The sequence below is a fragment of the Taeniopygia guttata genome, chromosome 1A, assembly GCF_048771995.1.
Source record: "Taeniopygia guttata chromosome 1A, bTaeGut7.mat, whole genome shotgun sequence".
NCBI lineage: Eukaryota > Metazoa > Chordata > Aves > Passeriformes > Estrildidae > Taeniopygia > Taeniopygia guttata.
The window spans coordinates 67,413,560-67,440,537 of NC_133025.1; the positions used below are offsets into that span (position 1 = coordinate 67,413,560).

Here is a 26,978-nt window from a genome sequence, read left to right on the forward strand (position 1 = left end):
TCTTCTGTGCAATAGTTTTAACAAAGAATAGTGGGTGGCTCCCTGTGCAAAATCCTTAGAGAATCAAAGTTCATTGTGTAGCACTGCAAAGAAGGAAAATAGTATTGTATTGCATTGTATTGTACTATACTGCATTGTAATTGTCTTTCTACAGAATTAATGGTCAAACCAGAATTTCTACATTTCTCCAGAACTGTTAAAATGTGCTAGCCAAAGGTTTTCTTAGTGTTTTGTCAGTTTGATTTATGTATTAGGAATGTTGGAGGTTTAAGACTGGTTGTAAAGAAACAAGTTTAATTTCTGGGGGTTTTTTTTGGTAGTATCAATGCTCTAAGTGTAGCATGCTGAATTAAAATGAGTGCTGTTGTTTGACTTTTTTAACTGGAGCAGTAGCTACAGGTTGCAGTTTAGCTACATGCTTCAAAAACATTAAATAAAAGTCAGACCTGTCACAACACCTAAAAATGGATATATATGCTTAACTGTGCAATTGCATTAATGTCAATAATGTGTACATTGCACGAAAATTTAGACATGACCATAACTCACTACAACATTCAGGCTTATTGGAACAGTAATAATTTTTTAATTTTATTTTTTCTACTCATTCAACAGACAATAAAAGAGGGTGATAGGCAGATTCAACAGTTATACCTGGTAAAGTCTGATTATGTATTGCACAACCTAGTGATGATTCCTGTTAGATTTGTGGAAATACACGAAAGAAACTGCAGAGGGATTTGAATAGAAGGAGTTGAGGTGTTTATGGAAGCTCCCTGTGTTGGCCTTATGGGGGCTGAGTGAGTTGAACTTTTCCCACAGTGCTTAACTTCTTCCTTGTAACCTGCAGGTCTTGGCTCATGCAACTCAGCATTGCTGATCGTGGTGCAAGTTCTTTGATACTCGATGTTTTTCCTGAAATCCGAGTCTTTCAGGCAGGTAAATCTCTGAGAATTTCTCTTGATAATCCTTTGTGCTAGTAAGAGAGGAAGGAGTTAAAAAATGTGGCTAAGCACAGCCCTAAAGGTCAAACTACAGCACACACAACACTTAGAAACATAATCCTCATTCAGAAAGGGAAAATTATAAGTATTTTAATTTAATTGATTTAAATTAAATTAATTTAAATTAAATTAATTTTTTAAAATCATAAATATTTTCACTTAAAGACTTTGCTTTTTCTAGACCTGATTTTTTTAAAACATTGGCTTACTTCCTGAATCAGTTCCTTTGGTTTTAACTTGGGTCAAAGGTTTGGCAACTGTTTCCTCATATTTTAATTTTAATGAGACTATCCCAGATTTTTATATTGTCTATTAAAACAGTATTTAAAAACTGCAAAGTCTGCAAGGCCTACTTTTCTGGTCAGTACAGAGTGCCCTCATATCACATTGCTGTTAATGGAAATTAATTGTATCGTGCCTATAGACCTTGGAGCAGTTTTACAGATATTAGATTCTTAGACATCTGTGATGTTTTATTATTGATTAAAGAACGAGAGGAAATCTCATGGTTTAAGACCTTGTAGTGGGATTTATGAATTAGTTCTTTTCCTATGTGACCCTTGGCAGGTCATTGAATCTGTCTTTCAGTTTCCCATCCGTGAAGCAGGGAATAATGATGATTTTCTGCTGCTGCTCTTTGTCCATCATCCCTGCTTAAATAGTGCACTCTTTGGAACAGGACTTGCTACTGGGTAGTGCAGAGAAATTTCATTCTGAGTTCAGATCCCCAGCTGTAATACAAATAATTAATATCAGCATTAAACAGTCAAAGGTATTACATCCAAGATGCAATTGGCCTGAGGCCTGCATAGTTCTCAAAATGATGGATTTTTAATTGATTATTTGGAATGAGACCTTTTCTCAGACTAGCTAAATCGCTTAAGACCCACGCACACCAGCTATATTTAGAGGTGAGGAGGTGGCAGAGTAATTCTTAAAGTGCTCTGTTTCTAATAACCCAGGTGAGTGACAGTCTGGGAGGGCTGCCTCCCTTAAAGCCAACATGACTCACAGCCCCCAGGCTGCATGCATGTGCAGGGTAGAAATTGTATTGAACTGTCCCCATTCAAGGAGCCAGGAAATGCTGCCAAATTCATAAACATTTAATTTAATAATTTCAGGTTCGTACTACAGGGTAGTCACACTAATGGCTTAGCATCTCTAACAGCAAAATGCAAAAGGACTGTGTAAAACTGGGGGAAGGTTAAGGTGAATCTGGAGTAAATAAGGCAATATCTTCATCCCACAGCACATGTTGATGCTTTCAGAGAGCATTCTGCAGAAATTACATTTTTATAAGAATATCTCCAGAGGCCAAATCAAAGTCAAAATGGGAATGGCCATTAATTCTTGTTGAAATGGAGTTCCCAGCAATTCCCAGCACCCATGAATGGTCTCTCTGTTCCTCAGGGAGTGTACATGGTGAAATCAAACCATGAGAAACTGCCAGCAGGGTGCATGGGAGGAATGAGCACCATCCCATGCCTTTTCACATCTCCAATCAAAGCTAAAATAAGCAGCAAAACTGGTTTCCCAGTAGGAGAAGAATATTCTGGCTTCTTGAAAGATGCTTTATATCACTTGGGCTCCTGGAGACAATCGACCCAATAGATTCTTATTTTGTGTCCTCAGCTTGTCACTGACCTGGGCACCCAGCCACATTGCAGTGTTTCTTTTTCTGTGAGATTACCCAAGGCAAGCTCTGCTCTGGGAAATTTGAGTATTGCCAGGAACTCCCACTGATGCAACCAATCTCTTTCATCACAAGCTGCAAAGTTAAAAGCACTCTCTCAGTTTTAAATGCAGGAACAATCCTCAGCCAGACTCTGGAATAGCTGCAGCTTTGTTCTAGCAGATTCTCATTTAAGAAGTTAATGGCTACATTAAAAATTAAGCTAGCTCTAACTACTTTTCTTCTAAAGGGAGTTTCACTAGAAATCAGATACGGTTCTTCTTCCCTCAATCATTTCCTCTTTTTTAATAGTTTGATAGTAATACTAGTTTAATGTTCCATTCCCAAATATTTGCATTTAGTAAGTGTGAAGATAGCTGCAAGACACAATGCAGAGGTTTTGGTTGAGTTTTCTCGCCGCTTTTCTTCCTTTAGAGCAAACAGAATATTGACTTTGTAGTTGCCTCCCAGTTCTGCTCCTAGGCACTGAACCCAGTGACAGGTGAGAGTATGGCACAATATCTGCTGAACAGCCAGTGCACACCCAGCTCTGACAATTTCCCATGTCAAGAAGCCAGGTAACCATTACTCAGTGGTTTTGCACCAGACTGGGAATCTCTGCATTTTACATCTCCTTCATGTGTACCTAAAGGAACCTGACAGGTCTGAGAAATGAAGACCAGTACCATGTTGCAAGAATCTGGTAATGAAGGATGTTCAGTGTGCTCCCACCTACCTGCAAACACGCCCTCAACTCTGACCCACTTTGCTGGGTGGTGTCTCATGTATTCCTTCACCTCTTTAAGATTTGTGTATGCAAATAACTGAGTAATACTTCTATATACACACATCTTTCATCATTGTAAAGAGGCTGCCAAGTCCTGAAGCTACCAGGGTGTACTAGATGTTAGGTTCTTCTGGTTCCTGGGGATGTTGTACAAGCTAAGATCAACTTAATAAAAGTACTGGGAAGGCTGAGAGCCAGTAAGAGCTGCAATGTGTAGTGCTTTGTGCAGCATCTCTTAACTGGAAGTATTTTCATGCAAGTTATTGCCAAAGATTCAGATTTTTTTTCTACTTTAAGAAGTTCCTTTATTTCCACAACACTACTGTTAACTATTTATTTGAGGGAACCTAGTTAGCTACTCTTTGTCTCTGTCAGTTTAAGCTGCTCAGTTTATAGTTGCCAAACATCTGAAACATGATATTTAATATATTTTCCTAGCATTTGTCCCTCAAAATTAATAATTCTATAGATAATTTTTATTTTCTGCATAAATATCCAGTTCCTTTTTGTACCTCATCAAGTTCTTGACTTCCAAGAGAAATTAATGGCAAAGTCCAATTATAAGATGAGTAAAAAAAGGAATTGTTTTCTCAGGGTTGGATTTTATTCTTCCTAATGGCGTTGAGCTGAATTTTTCTTCTGATTCTGTGTGATGAAAAAAAGCTCCTTTGTTAGTGATACTCTCTTTCAGGGTTACCCTTTTTATAAAGGACAGGCTTATTATCCTCATTTAGTAAGAGACAATAGTTTCAGGGATAGATGCAGTGATTAGCAGCTGAATCATACTTATGTTTCAGGTTAATATTCTCAGATATTTGCTTCTATCACAACCAACTTTCAAGAAAGGTTTTCCATCTACTTCCTGTGCCCCCTCCCTTTACCTGCCCTAATTAACCCTTTCCCTTCCAAGCACTCTGCCTCTAAAGCCCAACAGAAATAGTGTAAGGTCCATATTGATTGCAAAATGCCTGTAATCAGGTCATGGGAAAATTAGGTGTTCAAGGGAGAGTTTTCTTAATTATTTTTCTTTTCAGCCTGGGAAGATGTGGCACTATTTCCAGACTGTTTCAGTCTCTCTCAGAGAGGATTAGGATTCAGGTTTTTTGGTTGATGTAGAAAAATTATAATACATAAGCTGACCTATTCTCCTAAACCCAGGATTCTTTTGGTGTGTGTTTATTCCCTTTAATGTTCTGCTTAATGGGTTGTTGCCTTGAGTTGTAGGTTCTGTTTACTACAAGATCTAACTTGCTTCATTTGTCTGCTTCCATGATGCAGGACTTTAATGTTGAAATCATATCCCCTATAAGCCATTAGTCTAATCAGTCTAGCTCTTGAGGAAGCTGATAAATCAACAGTAATCTGAACCCTGGGTTCCCTTCAAGGACCCTGTGTCAAAGTGCTTTGGTGTTCATGTCGTTCCATGTAATGAGCTCTGCCCTGGAAGGACAGAGAAAATATGGCTTGATAGCTGATGAATGTTTGAGATTCCTTCTCCTGAGCAGGACTGTGATCCTCCTGCATTTCAGTAAAATACTTACAAGTTAATTTAGTCAGTGTGTTGGTGGTGGTTAGATGTGGATGCTTGACCACTAAAAACTGAACTGGCAAGCTACATGCTCCTTTCTGCTTAAAGTCACTTAAGAGAAGGGGAAGTGATTATCTAGAGTGAGCTGTCAACCTTTATGCCAGCTTTCCTCCTGATATGATTTATAAAATAGCTAAGATAACCTCTGGGGGGGAGCTTTGCAATGGAAATAGCAAGTGATTTTTATTCTAATGAACATAACACTGTCACAAGTTTAAAGTTCAAATCTGAGGTACGAAGGTAGGGGGGGAAAAAAAGAGGCCGTAAAATAGGAATGTGACAGCATATGTGTTCCTTCCCAGCACAGTGTATGAAACAGGAGAAATAGGCAAACTTTATTTTTCTAATGAGGTTTAAAATATTTTTTTTCAGTCTTTATCAGGCAGAAGGTCCTCAATTCCAGTTGTTTTTTTTGGTGGCTGAGGTTTTTTTTCACTTCACGAGCTTCCCGATTAAAATGAGGCATTTTTCTCACAGCACGTTGTGCTGTGCCCTTTGGTCCTTCAGCATTGCAAAATGTCCTGTCACAATTGGCACTCAGTAAACAGCCCTTGGTTGGCAGCTGTAGCCAACGGGCAGAAAGCTGAATGGACTACAGGAGTTTAAACTGCTCGAGGAGGCTTGTTCTGACCAGCATTTAAAACCACCAAATGACAATTTATTGCAGAACTTATTTCTTCCCATTCTGTTAAAAAAAAAAAAGAAATAAAAAAAAAAAAGGCATCAATTTCTGGGTATTTGACAGCTTTTATTGCTATCTAGATTACTTCAGAACTGCTTTAAAAATAAAATCAAACCCTTTTCTAGAAACTATTACATACAAAACCAAATCAACGGCAAATAATTAGAAAGTTTATCAAGATCAGGTTAACCTACCCCTGAACTTACCCAGCATATTTCTTATGATGAGAGCTGTATAAATGCAATTTAGGCAGTGAACATAATGTCTGCAGGCTTGCTGAGAGCTGAGAGCTTTTCAGTACCTTTCTGTCTTAAGGCTAGAGTTGCACTACATCCTTGCCATCAGCCAAAGCAGAATCAACTGAGTAAAAATGGAAAGTGAACTAAAACTTTAACACAGCTCTAAAAATGCCTAAATTCTGTTTATTGACCTTACTTCCTGAAGATATATCTCACCTTGAAACCTGGTATTAACAGGAAGCTCCCTTGTTGTGTCAGCTTTGGGGCACATACCTGGTTGGAAATGAGGTGGTGGCGGCTCCTGGGATTCAGAATTTCCATGCTGGTCTTTGCCTTGGTGGCCCAGCCATCCCCAGCCAGGTGGGGAAGGGGACAACAGGCATCTGGCAAACTCCTGCTCAGTGGAAACCTGGAACTTTTCAGTGGGATATCAGTGCAATGATTATGACCTGGAAGAAGCAATATTGAATGTATCAGAAATTGAAAAAAAATTCCTTCTGGTGGTTTGGCAAAGTTGGTGTGAGTTGTGCAGAAGTGTTCACAGCCAGCAGGAATAGGTGCCACTGCCATGCACTTGCTTGCATGTGTCCTGCAAGGGAGTCCTGCCCTGCTGAACTTCCATAACTAGCAGAAATATTAATTTGATCCCTTTATTTCTTTTTCTAAATGCAAGCTGTACACTTATAAAAAGGTACTGAGTAGGCTGAATACACAAGGAGTTAAAAAAAGAGGAAGCTGTACTTTCCATTGTGTCACATGCTTTCGGCTCACTTTTCTTAGTGAAAAACAGAACAGAGTCTAAATTATTTCAAAAATTAAAAAAAACCATTCTTGGGCTGTATTTTCTTCAGCTTTGTCTGTTTAAGTAACTAACTGCTGGGACAGATGGTAGATAAAAGAAAATAAATCTCCAGGAAACCCCAAAATCCCTTTTGAATTGTTGAAAAAGAAGAAAAAAACAGGGAAAATTAAGATATCTTTTCATACTCCAGCTGTTCCCACATGATAGACACTATCACACCATTGAGAACTTTGTATTTACTTTGGGAACCTGACTGCTTGAGGGACCTACCTGACACTCAGGGAGAAGGTGACAAGTATTCTGTCTCTGTGGCAAAAAATTCTCACTGAGTGGGGACAATGCAGCTCAGTTTTCTTCCCCTCATTAATGTCTCCTGAGATATGGTCAGCACAGAGTTGGGTTAGGGAATACAAAAGCTCAGTGTCACAGCTTGTTTAAAAAAAAAAAAAAACAAAAAAAAAACACCAGGAAATCACTAGGATTTATTTCTTTCTTTTTCAGCAAAGTTCAAATTTCCAAAGGGGGAATAAAATCAGTAATTTCTGATACATCCAAAGCTTAGTATCACAAAAACTTTGAAGGTAATAAAAATAAGCAGCCTCTCTATTTTCCATTAGCAGGTGTCTGAGGCTTTGCTGAGACTCCTGCTGGCACAGAGAGATGCTAAATGCAGTATTTTGCCACCCTCACGGGGTGATTTATCTGTGGAGTATAATTTTTTATGCAGCTGTTATACCTCAAGTGGTAAATAAGGCTTTGTCTGCACTCCAAAATTGTGCCACTTTAAATATACCGCTGTAATTAAAGTGCTACAACCCATTGGCTGTTGTTAGAGCCCTGTAAAACATCATTCTGTCATGTACTTGTCCCTGTACAGCAAGGGGAGCAGGGTGATTTTGTACTGTATTGCACACCGAAGCTTTTTATTGATGTTACACTTACATCCAAAAGAGAAAAAAAAAAAAAAAGCTACTAAAATGTTATGTTGGGAGAGATCTTGAGTGTAGATAAAGTCTAAATCAGAAAGATTGTGAGCAGCTTCAGGTACAAACTACATTTTTCTGTGGCCAGGGATAATGGTAGCACATTATAATCTGCATTAAATGTCATTAACAATGACAAGAGCGTGGCAAAAACATTTCACCAAGACAGAAAACACAAGATTTGTGGCAGTAGCATCAGCAGCCTTACCAAGGAGCAAGAAGGATTTTTTAGCATTCAACTCATGTGCAGAATTAAGACCATTTTATATTTTCTATCACCAGTCACATTGTCACCATGTTACAAAGTAGAACTGAAGTCTGGGCCTGGTAAAAGTTGCCAAATAACTTGAAATACATGGAGTACAGTATTTGTTTTCTGATTTCAAATAAGCAGTGAACAACAGTTCTTGCCAAGGGTTTCCAATATGAATTGCACCTGGGTAAAGTTTATTTTAATATCTGATTTCAAAAAATCAGATTCACTTAAAGTTTTGCAAGGCAGAGCAATTTGGAGACTATCTGAAATATTATATCTAGAATAAATATTAAATCTAGAACATCTAGGAAATTTCTGTGGATTATTCTCCCAGCAAGACAAATATCAACATAATATTCAGTATCATGACAGAAGGGCTTTATACGGTGTGCCCCACATGTAAAGCCCATGTCTGATTGTCATACTCTTGAATATTTTGAAAATGTTTATTTTTTTTTTCCCTCTCCCATGTAAAATTTGGAGTGGCTTTGATTCAACCTTGTGTGAGTAGGGTCATTATTTAGGATCTTAGTTTTTCCTCTGATCTTCTTTAGGATTCTTCATTTCTATATTTGGCCCTGCAGTTAATTTGCAAGGGAGCCACAGTTTCTCTGTACCATAACTGACCCATCTCTAGCGTGGCAAACAATATTCCTTGCCTATCTGACAGAAACGTGCCAGACTTAATTAGCAGCAGACAATGTTTGCAGAAGTGACTAGTTAGAGACATCCTGTGAAAATTGACGCTCTTCAAGACTATCAGGTTGAGCCTCTGGATACACATTCACACTGAAAATTCACAAATGACTTGGAAGACAGTTGGTGCACTGATAAGATGCATTTTAAACACATTACTGCATATCACAGCAAATATATTAATGGATACTTTCATGCACATATTTTGAAACCTAATTCTTTCCCTTGTTCAATGCCAAAGACTTGAACTCCTGCCTGCTCTTGGTTGGTGTATTCCATTTTGTCTAACAGAGAAGGGCTAACTTGCCCATCCCATCTGCAAAATCCAGAGGCGAAACACGCTATGGACCATGAGAAGAAACAATTTTAAGACTTCAAATTTAAGCTTAGATCTGTTCAGGATTTTACAGCTCCAACAGGATTTTACAACTCCATTAAAGTGTGCTTGTGTGACTGCCAAAATCCTTCACTGTGAAAAATGTGTATTGTGATTTCTTCACCAAAGTGGAGGCAGCAGCCACTCGCACAGCACACACAGGTGCTGTACAGCTGTTTGTGATGGATCTCCTGCTTGCTGGCCTGATTTCCACTGGTGTTAACTCAACACAACACTGTAAACCTCTCTGGATGATTAGAAAACATTCCTCTGAAGGATGTGAACAAACATGAGCTACGAGTGCTGTGCTGGAGATTATCTTATAAATGTAACATCTCTGCAGTGGGACAATATACCTCTGCTATTTTTTTTCTCCTGACAGCTGCCTGGTGGATTTTAACAGTTAGTTGCAATCACATTAAATGTCTCCCTGCCATTTTTTTTTTTTAGCAGGAAGCATGATTCTTTTCTCTTGGAAGGAGCCAGACCAATTTGTGTGCTCTGTCATCCATAAGTAAGTGTAAGGACTGATCTGAATTCAGTGTTTATTTTCAGGTAGTGCAGTGTGATAATCTGAGACACATAAACTCATTGAATGTCTACCATGGAGTGGGGACTTGTAATTGTGAAAAGACAGTGGAACCGAAGGTGTCTTCCTCATCCCTTGGAACACTTGCCAAACTTTTTTTTGTGTTAAAACTTGAAGTCTTCTCTCTGAAACTGATGCCCACTGTTACACACGGAGAAAGGCAAATATTTTGGTTATGTGTGGTCTCCCTGTGCATCACTTGGCATGTAAGCTTCTCCTCCACCATTCCAGCTCAGCCAGGGGAGCTGGGGGAGGAAATTAGGGTGTCCTTGTGTTTTTCTTTTCCTATCAGATCCTTGTGTGATAGCCAAAACTTGGTTTGCATTCCTCCACCTTCATCTCTTCTGCCACAAATACAATTACTTGATGTTCATCTCGCTAAGAGATTTAATATCTAAGATCTTCAAAAAGTCTGTCAAGGAGAAAGCAATAGGGAGAAAAGCTGAGAAACTCAAATGTAGGTTTAGGTCAATGTGCATTATGAATGTGACTAAACTACTGATGTACAAACACTTATGTATCTAACTGTAAAATGTGAGCACCTAATACCAAATTTATTTCTCTCTTTCTCTCCTTTCTTTCTTTTTGAGTTTAGGCTCTCTTCCTGTAACAGTAGCAATTATTTTTCAATAGTGTCTCGCATCCCATTCTTTCTCATCTCTTTTTCAGTACCACCCTTTTCTCTGCTAAATCATCAAAGATATTTTTGTTCTTTTATTGTGGCAGAGTCTATAAACGCGACCTTAGAAAGAGAATTTCTAAGTGCGAGCATTTGTGATGCATTTGCACTAAAAGCTTTGAATTGCTATCTTTGCTAAAGCTATTTGGTCTGATTATATTGTTTTGGAATCACACATTCAGGTGTACCTCTCTAAAAAAAAAAAAAAAGAATTTTTCAAAATTTAGTATATTGTATGTCTCAAAATGGAGAAGGATTATTTTTAAACTCAGTGTATTCCATGTAAATAATTGTATTTCTGTCCTGAAATTCACACACGAGCACTTAAATTAAAATTTTAAGTCCAGTGTTTAAAAACCAATAACTCTGACTCTTACAGATGTATCAAATGTAAATAAAGGTAATAATTATTCTAGTTCTATTTCTCTTAAATTGCTTCCATGCTTTCAAAATTGCCTGGGCAGATGTTGCAGATGTCTCTTGTATTGAACATGACAAATATTCCTTGTGAGCACTGAATAGCAGGTGGAGGAGCCACTGACGGCTGTGGTGTGATTTTTAAGTGGAAATTGAAAACAGCATTTCCAAACACAAATTCAGATCTCATAGACTGCAATCTAAGTGGGAGCAACTGTGCTTTGGGAAATTCAGTGATGTCTTTAAAGAGACAAATGCAGTTAGCAAAAGGTGTATTCACATCATCAAATAGCAGAGGCCCAGAGGTGCAGCCAGCTATAAAAGTAGGTGATGTGGTGTTATCAATGTTTGAGGCATGGGAAAACCTCCCCTTCCTTCATAAACCTCTGCAGCTGTAAGCATCCAGCACCCACCCATTCCATCACTGGAAAGTACTGAGTGAGCCTTCTGTCATCTGTATTGCTCCAAATCAGCCAGGTTTAACAGTAAATGGAGTTGAAAAAGTTCATCTGGTGTATTTCAGTTGAGGCTAATTTTGTAACAGTTCTGCTGTACATATCCCCAGATTAAGAGTGTAACTTCAGTTTTGCTCATTTTAGGCAAACTGCTGACAATAAAGGACATTGTAGCTGGAAGCATCACCTCTCTTTACCTGCTGACCATGCTGACACCTGTCATGAAGACAAAAAACTTGATCAAAAATCAGTTTCAATGAGAAAATATTGGTCATTACAAGAGAAACATTTTAAATTCTGCCAGCTTCTCCCTAAATCAAGCCACACAAGGCACTGTAGACCGGGTCTGTAGTGACTCACACAGTTCTCAGCTTGTGGACATTCAAGTTTGCAGATGGATAAATAAAATTATGCTACATTTCTTTCTGTACTAGCTTACAGAGCAGAAATGTATATGAACATATAAGGGAAATAGAAAAGGTTTCAAGAAGAGACTGAAACTTCCTGCCATGAACTTCTATGTGATCATCTGGGTGATTTTATATGGGCAGACAGTCTGGGGTTCATATGACCATTGACACATCCCGTGCAAATTTGTGAGACCTCAGATATTATTTTGTGAACAAAACTGAAAATTTTGAGTACTTTTTTAAATACTTTTCCCTTTTTAAAAGGATGCTCTGCTGGGTCCAGCATTTAGCTCTTGTTTTCTATCATTCTTGGGCCAAAACTGTACTTCTCTCAGATGATGCTTTCTCTCTCCTGTCTATTGAAGAATTTCTCTTCCGTAGACATAATTAACTATTCACTGACATAGAGCCTTGCATTTGCCTTGAATTTCCCAAATTCCAGGAGAGCAGCCCTAATCTCTAGGTTAACAAAGTCAGCGTCCATACAGCTCACAAGGCTTGACACAATGTGAAGCTCCAGCAGGAGAGATTAAAGACTACCTGGGCACTGCAGTGGCTGGAAATCTCTTCAGTGAGGTGGGAGATCTGCTGTCAATCCCCTGCTCTGATGGAGATTTGCTTCTAAAAAAGATGATGACACCTTTTTCTGGCTTCTCTGAAAGCAGTTCTTTTGGATCAGAGATGAATTTAGAGCAGAAACTCAACCACCACACAGTACTTATATATGTATTTTAGAATACTAACCACAGTCTGCTAAATGGGCTTGAATATAAATGAACTGTCACTGTGGGAGAAAAGTTGAAATCATCTTGGATGTACAGATAATATTGTCTCAACTGTGAACTCTGCTTTAGAATCTCATTTCAGCCTCTACCTAAAAATCTATATGTCAAAAGAAAATATCCTGGGTGCCATCTACAAACTATAACATGACACAAAAAAGCCATCTTTCTATATGATAGAGCTACTTCTAATTTTCCCATTAGACCAAACGACACCATAAAGAATATCTGCCAACAACATGATATAAAACCACACCATGCATCATGAAAAATAATTGCAATTCAATTACTCCTGAATTATAAAACCGTCAGCTAGGTGCAATAAAGACAAAAGCCTTAGAACATATGATAAACTGCTTAGCATAGATAATTATATATGTTTGAATAAAATTCCAAAAATAAAACATGTAGGGTTTGAAGGAACAGGGTAATCATGCCAAAATAATTCTCATTTATAGTAAAGGTTTGAGGATCAGCAATTTTAAAACCATCTCCCTGAAAAAAAAAATATCAAAATAAATTAGCACTCATAGATTGTAAAGTAGATTCCTCACTCAGAGAGATCATGCTCAGCAATTGGGCAAGAAACGTTTTTCTTCTCTCATCTTGCTTAGAGTCTACTTTGCCAAAGCATTTAGTATTGCTGCTCAGCATCACAGAATGGTTGAAGTTGGAATGAACCTCTGGCAATTTTCTACTCTTACCTCACCTGCTCAGAGCAGAGGCACCTGCAGCAGCTGGCTCAGCACTGTCTCCAGTCAGGTTTTTGATATCTTCAGGAGTGAAGATTCCACTTCATCCTCTCTGGGCAACCTCTTTCAATATTTGACAACCTCACAAGTTTTTAATTAGTCCTAAATTGAGTTACCTCTGTTTTGTTTTGTTGCCTGTTGCCTCTTATCTGTCAGTGGGCAGCACTGAGGAGGGCCTGTCTCTGCCCTTCCCTCCAAGTATTTTTATACATTAAAAAGAACCCCCTGAGCCTTCTCTGCTCCAGGCTGAGCAGTTCCAGCTCTCGCAGGTCGTGTGAGGGATGCTTCAGCCCCCCAGCATCTTCACAGCCCTTCACTGGACTCGCTCCAGTGCATTCACGTCTGTCAGAATCTGTGCTATTGATGATTCCAAGATTGTAGAAAGTCTCTGTCTTTCTGCCCCATTGCCAAAGCAGAAGCCATAATTCGTCTGTGCTGTTTCAAGGTTGTTTATTCTGTTTATCTCTAACATGTTCTGCTGCCCTGCCGCAGCTCTGTCCTGCAGGGCAGCGTGTGGGGCTCTGCCCTCAGTGGGATGTTACAAACATTATATACCAGAAACTACCTGCGCTATATTTACAATAACGTGCCAATATCTATCATCTACGTTGAACAGTGTGTCCCCAGCCTAAACCAACAGAAAAATGCCAACACTACAGTGAAACATGGAGGGCATGAAGGAGGAGGAAAAGGACAGGACACACCCAATTTCCTCCATCTTGTCCCCTTTGAACCCCTAATCTAGAATCCTAAAATTTCATTTTTGCACCCGTGCCACACTCAATTATTACTCATATCAAACACTCAGAGCTTGTAATTCATCCTGTAAGATTGAAAACTCTTTTCCATGGACAGAGATCACAGACAGTGTCTCTGGGGGCTCTGTCCAGGGGGGTTCCTGACCCCCTGCCAGGGTCCCAGACCTGCCAGGGCAGCCAGAGGGAAGCCCTGGACTCCTACACACATCTTGCGCATTCTTGTCCTGCTCCAGGTGCCATGGGAAAAGCCGTGGAATTCCTGCTTCCTTTCTCTGCTTTTGCCACACTCCCTGCTTAAATCAGAGACACACAAAAATTACACTGGGGGAAAGTGAGATTCAGGGAGAAGGCTTTTGCAGGACAAGCAGAGAAAATAAAGGTTATAGCAGATGTCCTGTCTACACTCTCCACCAGGACCTCTTGGGAGAGGGATTTAATTATCTTTCTTGATCTGCTGCATTTCAGCAGAATAAAGAATATGGCTTTCCCACACTATTTTTGATTATTACTATATTAGGAAAAAGCAAATATATCTCTTAAAATACAGCTTTTCAATAAATTTGAAGTCTCAACTTGATCTTGCACTTTCACAGAAAAAAGTGGCCATGAGAAAAGACAGACATAACATCCCTGCTGAAGCAAGGCAGAAGTGGGTGAGGTTGGCAGTTAATATCTGGCTAAGCTGTTGAAACTTTTGCAAAAATACTTACCAAAAGGAGAATAAAAATATTCAAAGTAATGTGGTACCATAGTTCCAGAACTTCTCAGAGAATTTCTCATATAATCAGTAATTTTAAGAACTGGTTATTTCATAGATGCCATTTTTCAGCCTTTAAAGTGTCCTTTTAAAATGTTTGAGAGATCTTTATAAAATATAAAGCAATTTTATTTTTAGTAGATTTTCTAACATAACAGATTTCACAAATTGGCTTTCTCAAACTCGTGATGACTACATTTCAGTTTCTTAATTGACCTTTTACATGTTTCACAAGCACTTGGGGTTTGCATGTATTAATTCTTCTGGTATGTAGTCAGAAAAATACTAGGCAGCTTTTGTACTGATGTTGATGAAGTTTCTCAGAAGCATCAGATATGGGTTTGTAATTCTGGGAACTCCAAAAGAAGCACTGCCATATTTTGTCACAGTTCTCTCTCAGGCCTGAGTACTCCAAGACTCTGGTGACAGCAGTGCAGAAATCACTGAAATAGTTGTCTGAAGTAACAATTTCAACAAAAGAAGTTTCATTATTCCCTGTGAAATAAGATGTAGGGCGTAGGAATTAATACATTGTCCAAAAAAAGAACAATAAATTCATAGACTAATACAAAGTTCACCCTAGAAGCTAAATTGCTATTATTTTTTTATCTATGAACCTTTTGCTCTGCATTTCTTCTGTCTTTTAAATTGCAGTCCTCAAGTCAGTAATCATTGAGCCAGCTTCTCAAACCATGCAAGTTCATGGGAATCCTGGTGCTAGCTAGAAAGATTTGACCCATTTAATGTTTTATTTACAAGTGTCAAAATTCTTGTGTTGCACTGTCAGCCTTGTCCATATCAATTATGTTTCCAACATGATATTTAGCAGGAACCACAGCCACTTCTATGATGATGGGTAACACCTCTCACATGCTCTTTAAAAAAGAGTAAAGCTGAATTAAATTTACTAAAAAATTAGGGAGACTGACCTTTCTAGAACACAAACAAAGCCACTACTCCCTTTTAGCTAGAAGAACTGTTGTGCTGGACACTGAAGTTCTGCCTCTTTTATTTCAGTAAATTACCTCTACAATAAAAATACTGACAATTATCCTTGTCAGAGAAAATTAATAGAAAATTTCTGTTCCAACCTGAGCAACTTAATTCACTTGCCTAATGTTAATGTGTTGGTTCTAATATGAGAAGAAGTAACCTTTTACCTGGGGTGGTAAGGCACCAAAGAGCAGCTCTTTTATTAACAGCCAGACCTCTCATGGGCTTGACACTGCCATGTGAGAAACAACTATTTTTATAAACCTCTCTCCAAGATGTGACTGCCACATTTTCAGATCTTTAAAGATTTGTTTAAAAAACACATGAAGTCCTTATTGACAGACAGAAGTACTGCCAGAAGGGCTGGATTTTGAAATAGAAGTTATTTTATGTGTCCAGTTTCTAGGAGCTCCAGTATATATAAAGCTCTACATATGTTAATGCAAATAATAAAGGTTTTTCATCAAGCTTTATGCAGTTCTATTACCTTGGGTAAGAATAAACCAGTTGAATGCCAGATAATTCAACTAGAATTCACTAGAAAACATGTCAAGTAAATAGACTGACCACCTATAATTACTGCAGAGGTGATTAAAAAGGTAAATCAATAGAGATCCTATAGTTACATTAAGCTGTACATTCTCTTAGCACTGCACATGTTAATCACGTACTGATTGATCTGGGACTGTCACCACCACACCCTCATTGATCACAAGCAAAGGCAATTCAAAAGTAATCATGAAAATCACCCAATTCCTGCTTTCTGGGGCATTTATAAGGCTTGGTCAATTATGCCCTTTTCCTAGCTTGTAACTCCAAATTTGGGTAAATGAAACCACATGAGGACCAAGAGCCATCCCAGCCAGGAGCCCTGCTCTCTGTGCTGGTTCCCATTTTGTGATTCACTGTGAGCTGCCAGCACCCATGAGAACAGGTAAACTCGGCACTCTGAAGGAAAACAGAGTATTTTAAATTCAAATGTCTATTGGAGCAAGAGTTTATTTGTCCTTATGTTTTCTGTCTGATGTTAAAATACAGCTGTATTTGCTTAAAGAAAAAGGAAAAATTATTTTGTGAGTAGTTGGATAAAACATGAAGATCTTCTGTTCATGCAACAGAAGATATGTGCACCTCTGAGGTAAAATGCTTTCCTCTGTCCTGTGTTGATTTGAGATTGGCTTCTTTAGACTTTGATGAAGAAACCAAGCTGAGTTATACTTGTGACTTCTTTGGTTGGTTTGCTCAAAGGAGGCTCATTTTACCTGTCATGGATCAGAAAACAGAAGTAGTTCCTGGCATGTTATAAGTCACAGCTGTTTTCATCCCCAATTTAATGTCTCTGAAAACTATGATGTTTTTGCTGTCTGAGTTCTTGCTTTAGACTTGAAATAGGTTGAAAATATATTTAATTATAGGAAAAAACCTATTACTACTTAGATTTAAGCTTCAGAGTTTTTAGGCTTTATGTTTGAATCACAATTGCTTTTTTTTTTTTTTTTTTTAGGTAATCTTGGACTCTTTATCAATGCTGGTTATATACTATTGTGCCTCTGTTTTGTGATGTAGTAGTTCTCATATCCTAAATAGATCTGAAGAGGCCAAATTTGAGCAGTTATAAGGACAGCTGGAAGCAAACAGCAGAACCCATCTCTCAAAAAATGCCATCAGAAACACTAAGAGCTCTGTTCAGAGAAGCTGACCTGGTGTTCCACTTCCTTGTAACTTGTGCATGCACTTACATTTGCACAAGATAGATGTGGGATGCTTCCATTGGCAGGTGGGGGCATTCTGATCAGGTGTTAGTGATCTTAATGAGCTCCACAAAATGGAGAAGCTGACCTGGGAAATCAGCAGACTTTGTGGATAAAGTATCAGGAACATTATAAAGCACAGAGTTTGGCTCTTCCTAATTCCTTCTCAAGGCTATAATAGCTTTTGTTTGATATGAAAGAAAAAATAAAACATTGCTTGTGCCCCTGCCCCTTCTGGTGCATTGTAGCTACAGGGCAGAATCTGCCTTAAATAACAGTTTTGAGCTAGGCAGTTTTTAGGTTTCTCTTTTTAATTTTGATAATATATTCAACTTACTTTATTTTAAAATTTGTTTTTCTTACTTAAACCTAGTAACATTGCTTATTTTTATAATTACCTTTATCTGAATTTCAACCAGAAATAGAAAGAAATAGCACAATCATTTGATAATGTTAACCTTAAAAAAAAAAAAACAAAAACCCTGTGTTTATCTACTTGCAGTTTTTCACTTGTTGCCTAATTAAAGTATTGGATAGTTTTAACCAAATTATTTTCTCAATCTTTCTTTTGAATTCTGCTGAAAATGTTAGCTTTCATGTGTGTTTAAACCTTTATCTTTAACATACAGATTGAGTTTTGCATACAGTATTGGATTCACATCATTTAATAGGTAATATAATTCTGGGGAAAAATCTCATTCACCCCCAAGTGAACTAATTAAATAAACTACTTAACTTCCTAATGTTGCTATATTCAGAAACTGAAATGTTCATGTAGGTCTTTGAGTTTATTGGTTTTTTTTTTTTAAATATTGTTTGATCCTATATGTAATATCTCAAAAGTGACAGGTGCCCTAAGAAATTGTAGTAGCAGAGTGTGGAATTCAAAGCGAGACTCTTACCAGTCTGCTAATGACAGTGGAGGAGCACCTGTAACTCAAGCTGATCTGCTCAAAAAATAAAAAGACAGGAATGCCTGATGCAGACAGAAGAGACTCGCAGGAGAAGGGATTTTTGAACCACATGGCTGACAAGGAACAACGACCTGGGAGAAGCAGCCGTGATGGGAAGCTGCCTGAAGCTGAGAAGAAGCTCCACGAGGCCGTCTGCGTGCTGCTGGTGGAGCTGTGCGAGAGGTTCACGTTCTTCGGCATCGTGTGCAACATGATCCTCTTCTGCACCGCCAAGCTGGGCTACCGCAGCCACCAGGCAGCCATGGTCAACATGTGCTTCGTGGGCACCTCCACGCTGACACCCGTGCTGGTGGGCTGGCTCGCAGAGTACCTGGTGGGGAGGACCAAGCTGGTGTGCATCTGCATGTTCCTGCACTTCCTAGGTGGGTGCTGTGGGTGTCCAGGGCTTTCCTCTGGCTGCCCTGGAAGGTCTGGGACCCTGGCAGGGGGTCAAGAACCCCCCTGTACAGAGCCCCCAGAGACACTGTCTGTGATCTCTGTCCATGGAAAAGTTTTCTACCTTACAGGATGAATTACAAGCTCTGAGTGTTTGATATGAGTAATAATTAAATGTGGCACAGGTGCGAAAGTGAAATTTTAGGATTTAGATAAGGGGTCCAAAGGGCACAAGATGGAGGAAATTGGGTGTGTCTTGTCCTTTTCCTCCTTCTTCATGCCCTCCATGTTTCACTGTAGTTTTGGCATTTTTCTGTTGGTTTAGGCTGGGGACACACTGTTCAACATAGGTGACAGATATTGGCACGTTATTGTAAATCCAGCACAGGTAGTTTCTGGTATTTAATGTTTGTAACATCCCACTGAGGGCAGAGCCCCACATGCTGCCCTGCAGGACAGAGCTGCGGCAGGGCAGCAGAACATGTTAGAGATAAACAGAATAAACAACCTTGAAACAGCACAGACCAGTTATGGCTTCTTCTTTGGCAGCGGGGCAGAAAGAGACTTTCTACAATCTCGGAATCATCAATAGCACAGATTCCGACAGGTGCCAGCCCAGGGATTGCCTGGTGTTTTGCTGATCTTGTAGAAACGTGGTGCTTGGCATCTGTTTTCCCCAGCCTCCTCAGCAGCTGCTTATTTAGCTCCTCCTCTGCAAAATGCACTGTGGTGTTTTCACCTTTGCAGCTTTCAGCGAGACGAAGCAATGTTTCTGTGTGCATCTGGTGCACAAACTTGACTCCTCTGAAGTGGGTCAGCTACTGACAGCATGGATGCTCAACTCTTAAAATTGGTCCCTAAGGCTATTAGTGTTTGGCACAAATGCCAGGCTTCAGTCAGAGAGAGAATTTAGGAACTGCTTCCCCGCTGCTAGGAGTAAGATAAGATGTAAAGGTACAAAGGACTTTTCTGTTTGGACAAGAGGCAAAGTGTTTAAGAACACACCAACAAAAACAAGCTTTGCCTTAAGTATCCTAATACATACCCTGAGGGCCTGCCTGCTTTTGGCCCAATCTGAACCTTCCCTGGGCACTGTTTTGAGCACTTTTTACAGAAAAAGCAGTGCTCAAACAAAATCCACCTGTTCTGTAGCAGGCAGGACATCTCCCATGCATTATTTTGGCCTCCTGCTGTAGGACATCTCCCAGCACAACCTGCTAGTTACTCTGGCAAATCCAAGATGATAGAAATGCTTCTTGCTTGAACCAGTCATTGAACAAGTCTGATTTCTGCAATAGCCAGCCACATTGTTATTTAGACATGCAGCAAAGAAACTAAAAAAATATCAGAGTCTTTCCTGAAATGTTCTTGAGCTGATTGCAAAACCATTATTCAAGCACTCTGGAAAAATGTTTGCTGTTGTGTTCCACTGTTTCTCCCCTGGTGTTCTGGTTGAAATCTTTCTGCCACTTGTCCTTTCAGTGCATTTCTTAAAGTAGAAGATTGGAGACATAAACACAATCTGATGCCTTTGGGTATGGTTTTAACTAGAGCATTTCTTCCTTTGGAGATAAATCATTAAACATTCCTGATATATTCAAGTGTAATGCACAGTCATAGTAATGGCTAATATTGGTGCTGTTGAAACACCAATATATTTTAAGCTTAGTGTCCATTAAAACTTGAAAAATCTACAGCTGACTAAATCTGAAAGACTTGCTTTGCAGACTAGAAGAGGCAAATGCAATTTGTGGCAGTGGTTCTATAGTTAAATTGTCTGAAAATCATATTTTCTATGAAGCTGCTACAGAATAAAGAATTTTCCCAACAAAAGTTTTGAGAATTTATTTATTAAATTATTATTCCTATTACAATTCTGGGATTTTAGAAGATGCAGAAAAAAAAGCTGCACTCCACTGTGGGATTTTTTTGTGGGTTTTTTTGGTTAATTAGTGGTTCAGTTGATATAAGAACCTGAATCCTTGCAGGCACTTCAGAGGAGGTTTGGTTTCTCAGAGGTCCATAGTGGTATTGCTTTACATTGCAACACCAAAAAAGTTTCTGCCTCTCCCTCTTTACAGTTTTCTCTTGTTTATCTTTAATTTTCCATCTGTCTTCTCATACCTGCATTAGAACATACCTGTTCTAAAAAATACAAGTCTTATTAATCTGGTTCAAATTCCTTTCCAATGACAATTTTCTTTCCTTTCCAGGCACAGCACTGTTACCTGTGGTGTCGTTCCCCTTTGAAGACGTTCACATCGACAGACGGCAGATTCTCCTCACCCTGCCCAAAAGGGAGCAGAAAATCCTGTTCTACTTTGCACTCCTCACAGCCAGCCTGGGAATAGGAGGCATAAGAGCCATTGTGTGCCCGCTGAGTGCCTACAGCCTTGAGGACTGTGGGCCAAAGGAGCTGCTGTCATTTTTCAACTGGTTGGTAATAATTTAGTGTTGGCTAAATAGCTGTCGGGAGCAATAGAGCATTGCCTCGAAATGCACCGCTGAAATTCAAAGGTTCTGTGGAGGGTGGGTTTCATGTTTTGATTTCTATTGTAGACCTTTGAGTTTTTGAAGAGTTCCCAAGAGTTAAAGCTTTTCCTGACTTTTTCCTTTTGCTAGTAGATGATAATCTAGTTTGGCCATCTACAGAAGTGCTCAGTCAGAGTTTTCAGGATTAAACAATTTGCCCAAATACTCAAGACTTGCTAACCTTTTTGCTGTTGGAACAACATACTCCATTTGGTTTTCTGCCTTTAACGTGGCTATGCCTTTAGGATATTTTGCTGTTGCTCCCTAACAGTGGCAAAATTCAATGATATATTGGTATTTACATCAGCAGATTTTTAGCAGTGACAGGCAGCAGTAGACTGCTGGTTTGCTGGAAGTCAGGATTGTGAGTTGTCTCAAACTCACTGTATTACTTCAGCATTGCTGCTGCCAAGTTCTGGCATCTGATGAACCACTTAGCTTTTGTATTTTGTTGGGTTTTTTTTGTTCTTTAGGAATAATTGTTCTTAAAATGGTTCTTAAAAATTAGGGTTTGGTGGTTTTTGGGGTTTTTTTGTATGAATTGTTCCTTCTCCATGCATTAGGGAGGTAATTTTTAATGATTTGGTTATCCTTATTTTCCCCTTCTTTAACCCAATAGAGAGTGCTATATTTTCTGGTTAAACCATGCAGTGGGACTCTCCACATTCCTACTCAAGTCAGGGTGAAAGAAAGCCCTAAACTGCCCCCTTCTTTCACCTTTACATGAATGGCTATTAAAATAAAAACTGAGCACATTTGCATATTAACAATGCAATGCTGAAGAATCAATGAAGATCTTGGTGAATCAGATCTCTCCTCCTTTGGGGATGGCTTTCCTGGCTATTCTTTTTTCCTCCAATTATGTTAATATCAAGGAGTTTTGAATTAAATCCAAACTTCAGTGAATAAAGTAGCTTTACCAAAGGTGGATGAGACTGTTTAGTTCCTTAGAGCAGATTCTGCCTCCTTGACCTGCCCATAGGAGAAAAGAGGAAAAAAACCCTTCCTTTTTACTCTATTCTGAGTTTTAATCCTTAATTAGCAACATCATTTTGATTAAATAAGACTCTGGGGGATTAAGACTGGAGAGCAATCAGTTGTTCTGAAGGATAGCTCTGGAGAGTTTATTGTACTGTGGTCTTGGCCATTCAGAGTTGTGTTTAATCAAAGTGACATTTCTCAGTGTTGATTACAAAGGAGATATAATACGAATAAAAAGTTCCTTGGGGGAATCCGAATGGGTCAGTTCTTGGAACTTTGGAAGTATCGAGAAAGGCACACGTGCAATTAAAAAAATTTTAATTTTTGCACTGGCACCCAAGGAGGGGCTTTGGAATGCCATCTCAAAATTTAGAAAAATGGGGGGTCCATTCTATGCATTTGTAACCTCATTCAAATCCTCTGAATATAATCACTTTTTCTTGGTAGCCTGCTCTCTCTTGATGGGTGTTTGTCATAGGATTGAATTTTAAAATTATATAAAATGGAATGGCCTACTTTTGATGGGTTTGAGTCGGGTTTTAGCCAAGTTTTATTTAAACAATTCAAATTATTGGGTTAAAAGTCCTGGTAATTACCTGTTTTGTAATTCAATCCTTCAAGAAGATTGCTTGGCACATCTTACAGCATGGTTCTAAGCTGCAGTATGTACTATTGCTCTGACCTTATAAATAAACAGAATATGCCAATCCTAAGTGAAGAAGAAACTTGGATTCTGCTGGATTAAATTTTTCTAGGGCCTTCTGCATTTCCAGGGTTAAGGTTATGGTCTGGTACTGTTTTACAGCAGGAGAAATACATTCTGTCTGTGGGGGCAGAGAATGAGAGCAAAGGGTACAGTGAGAATGGGCAGAGCTGTATCTTGTCTTACAGACTTGTAAAAAACTGCAGAGAATGTGGGACCAGTGGTGTTTTCCACCCTCACTCTCTCTGTTTTGTTTCCATATATTGCAGATCAATTTTTGCCATTTTCCTCAATACACTTTGACTTTTTAAAAACTTTTTCTACCTCTTTGGGATTTTTCCCCCCAGTTTGTTTTTGCAGAGAACTCCACAGTGGTTCTGAGAAAAGTGACCTGCTCCTACAAAGACATATAAAAATGAACAATATTCCTCAATAAGAATCACCTGGGCGTTACTTCTTTAAAGTATACACCACAAATGCATTTTTGCAAAATGTTTTAAGAAGAGTATTAGGTTTTTGTGGGCACACTTCTTTAGAAAGTTTGGAAAACAGCCACTGAAGATTCTAACTTAATAATTTTCAGTTAAGGATTGATTCAAAACTTTTACACAACTGCTAGCCAAATGAGTCATATAATTATATTTTTATTAAAAGCTTTAGTTGAATGTGTCAATATTTTTATGTACAAAATCCCTCCAACTGTGTCATCATCAAGTAACATAATTTCAAATATTTTGTCACTGAGAAGATCATTCTAGATTCATTAGCCCAAATACTCAGATTCAAACAGCATGCATGATGCAGATGTGGCACTGAACAAGAAAATGAGCTTTTCTTCTTCCAGTAATATGTATTAAGCTTTATAAGTTTGTATTTCACCTTTAAATGAAACCATTTTGCTATGGCTCCAGCAAAGGCAGAGGAATCTCTTCTTGCAGGTTCTTCCAGACTGCAAACTTTGACATGTTGGGACAGTACTCCTCAATAATTGTGCTCTTTTCAGGGGTTCCAAAGTGCAGTAGGCCTGCCACTAGTGGTATGCCATCTGCTCTGAGGAGTGTGTGATTTATCCTTTGGATGTCTGCTGTGATTAGGAGGGGCTCAGTACTTAGTTGGGAAGCACCTCCATGACAAATTACAGTCTCAGAAAATTATGTTTGGGAAACTCCTTATCAAGATATTCCAGAAGCCAACAAAAATTCAAGCTGAGCCTTGCAACTAATAACTGATAAATCAAATTTTAATATTTCATACTTTTTTTAACATTTAAAATTCCTTAATCAAAGGGTGGTGGCATTAAGACATTTCTCTCTTAATCTTGAAGCGTATGATTGGATGATATTTCATACGCAAAACTTGTTACCCGATATTAAATGTGTAAATGGTAAATGTTGATGTATCTAATTAATGTCACCCACAAGAATATTTCCAGTACCAGACTGATAATTTGTTCAGCTCTGCTGCCTTAGTACACTTACTTTAATCATATACCTCTTGGAGCTGAGACATTTGAGTGAAATCTGTTTTAATTGCTGTGCTAATGTGTGCATGGTACTGATGCTGTCCATGATTACTATACTTAACCATGCCTTTAATTGGATGTTTTAATCTTCTGTAAAGGCTTTTATATCACTCAGTCTCTCCACTTTTCTCTCTCTTGTCTCTGTGTTCCAGGTTTCATTGGCTGGTTAACTTGAATTCAGCAGTAGTCTTTGTCAGCATTTCTTACATCCAGCAGTCCGTGGCCAGGAACCTTGGCTTTCTTATCCCATTTGTGTCTGGGCTTATGGCAATTATCACAATTCACATGGTTCGAGGTGAAATGATTTACAAACCCAAAACAGGTAAGAGGCAGCTCTGTCTTAGGAAGCATCTTTAGAGATTACTTTCACAGAAGAAATTGATTTGCATATTTAAACTATTTCTTCCGCAACTCTGCCCTGTTTGGTGGTAGATCCTTGGGTTTTAGCCTTCCAACATCTGTGTGTGACAAATTCAATCCATGCTCTGGAGATGCCTGGTAGGCTGTAAAAGTGGGAAGCAGTCTCTGGTAAACTCCAGCTTGTTTCAGTCACATCAGGGCATGTGTCACAGCCTTTCCCTGTGCAGAAAGAGGTGTAATATGCCTGCTGCTGGTGGAATTGATCTTGCCACGTTTCATTCAGCCTTTTTTCTGCCCAACCTCTCACATTCCAAAGGAAAGGAGATGGCCATGACCATCTTGGAGACCAGGTTAGATGGGCCAGGACTAAGCTGTGCTGCTGCTTTACTGACTCTCTGCTGGGTTTGTCATGGGACTTTCAGTGCATCTTCTGATTTCAAACCCTTGCAGAACAGTAGCACCACATTACTGCTCCTTATTCCCTTTTTGTCAATGTCCAATCACCAGTGTAGGACAAACCAAAATAATGTTTCTCTAACTTAAAACATCTTATTACAGTCTCTGCCAATGAATTGAGCTAATACCAAATTTCCTGTTATCTTTTATTTACTTCTGAAACTAACTCTGCTTTGAGAAGAGCCCCAGGTCCCACTTGTTTTGTGGTTGCCTTCTTAGTCAATTCACTCTGGAATTCTGCACTTTTTTTTTTCTTTTAGTCTTCAGACTTGCTCTTAAAATAATCTAAGTCTGAAACTGAAACATCACTTGCAATGAGTGGTGAGAATAGTTGCCAAGTAAGTCCTATAGAACAATCAAAACTCTACCAGCTCTCTGTTTTCAGATTTTGATATGCTATTTTAGATGTTATATTATAGTGACAACATTCTGTAGGTTAATTCCACACAGCCAGGGAGTTTTAAATACTATTTTAGCTAATAAAATTCCCTTACTTAGTACTTTAAAGCAAGTGCTTCCAGTGGCCAATGGATATTTCTAGAAAATTATTTCCATGTCAGAGATAGTAGGGAGACATTTTCATTCTGCAATCTTAGTTCATTTTCTGGTTTTGGAAAGTATTTATACTCAACTTATTGGGGTGCTACAGCACTCAGAAAAAACACAGAAGTGCCACAACCCCTGTTTGTATGGATGGCAGTTTGCCAAAGGTAAATGAACCTGCATTCCCAAGCCTGAGGGTAACAGTTTTGTGTTCATCCTACTTCTGTTTCATCTGAGAAACAAGCAGGCAATTCCTGAACCCAGTAACCAGTCAATAAGTTTTAATATGCTAAGTACTAGTCTGGAAGCTCCTCTTTTGTCCTGCATGCTACTTGGAAGACCTGAGATGATAATTCTGGCCTTGAAATACATCCATTAGAATTCTCTTAATTCACCTGTTTTTTAAACTCCTTTTCCTTCTCACTTCACTACTGCCCTTCCCACCAGACTTCAGCAGGCATTCAATAAATGGAAACAGAGTATTAATTTCCTTTGTTTTTTACCTGCTCAACCAGATAAACACATAAATAACTGGTTATAAAAGGAACTCATCTCCATAGTTGTTAGACAGGATTGCCTCTGTAACAATTGGGTTGCGAACCAACTGGGTTCAAAAGAGAGTTTTTAAAAAAAAATCCAGAGTATTTACCTCTCCCCTCCCTAAAAAAAACATAAAGATGGATACACCAGCTTGTACTTTCCCTCCCAAAGTGTTTTGTTGTGGCTGGTGTTTATCTTGACAGCAGGCAAAAACATACCAATGCCTAACATCTCTGATTGCTTGCAGACAGTTCCCTGCTGACGACTTTTGGGGTGATTTTTAGTGCCCTGAAAACGTGCGGTGTGCGCTACCGCTACCTCAGCACAGCCGTGGCCAACTGGCTGGACCACGCCAAGGAAAACCACGGTGGTCACTACAGTGAGACTCAGGTGGAGGACACAAAGTCACTGGCCAGACTCTTCCCCTTGTTCACTTTCCAGATCCTCTACAGAACATGCATTATACAGGTGGGTGCACAGCTTTTAAACAAAAATCTTAAAATAGGCTCTGGCACGTGTTTAGCACCATCTTGCTATGTGTGTTTTGTCTAAGTGTTGCTTTGC

General features: G+C 38.9%; 1 protein-coding gene and 1 long non-coding RNA gene across 10 annotated transcripts in view; one reads left to right on the forward strand and one right to left on the reverse strand.

Annotated features, from left to right (window-relative positions):
• Positions 1 to 26,978, forward strand: part of SLC15A5 (solute carrier family 15 member 5) — a 75,049-nt gene that overhangs the window by 11,389 nt on the left and 36,682 nt on the right. For 5 of the 8 annotated variants that reach the window (XR_012053757.1, XR_012053760.1, XR_012053758.1 and 2 more), the window contains 5 exons: positions 851 to 939; positions 18,272 to 18,764; positions 20,991 to 21,213; positions 24,668 to 24,837; positions 26,662 to 26,882. Coding sequence is in view for 2 of the 8 variants with exons in the window: in XM_032746380.3 (XP_032602271.3) it covers positions 18,401 to 18,764; positions 20,991 to 21,213; positions 24,668 to 24,837; positions 26,662 to 26,882 (978 nt within the window). In the remaining 6 variants the exon portion in view is untranslated. Of the gene's footprint in view, positions 1 to 850; positions 940 to 8,950; positions 10,769 to 13,842; positions 16,612 to 18,271; positions 18,765 to 20,990; positions 21,214 to 24,667; positions 24,838 to 26,661; positions 26,883 to 26,978 lie in introns of those variants that run through there. The other 3 variants (XR_012053761.1, XR_012053762.1, XM_072923806.1) reach the window with 2 other exon arrangements.
• LOC140682260 (uncharacterized) lies at positions 573 to 13,774 on the reverse strand. Of its 2 annotated transcripts, none has more exons than XR_012053763.1 (3): positions 13,127 to 13,774; positions 6,246 to 6,421; positions 573 to 976 (listed from the first exon to the last, which is right to left on the reverse strand). It is a non-coding gene; the product is annotated as an uncharacterized lncRNA (long non-coding RNA). The 2 variants fall into 2 exon arrangements; XR_012053764.1 differs by lacking the exon at positions 573 to 976 and adding an exon at positions 5,266 to 5,736.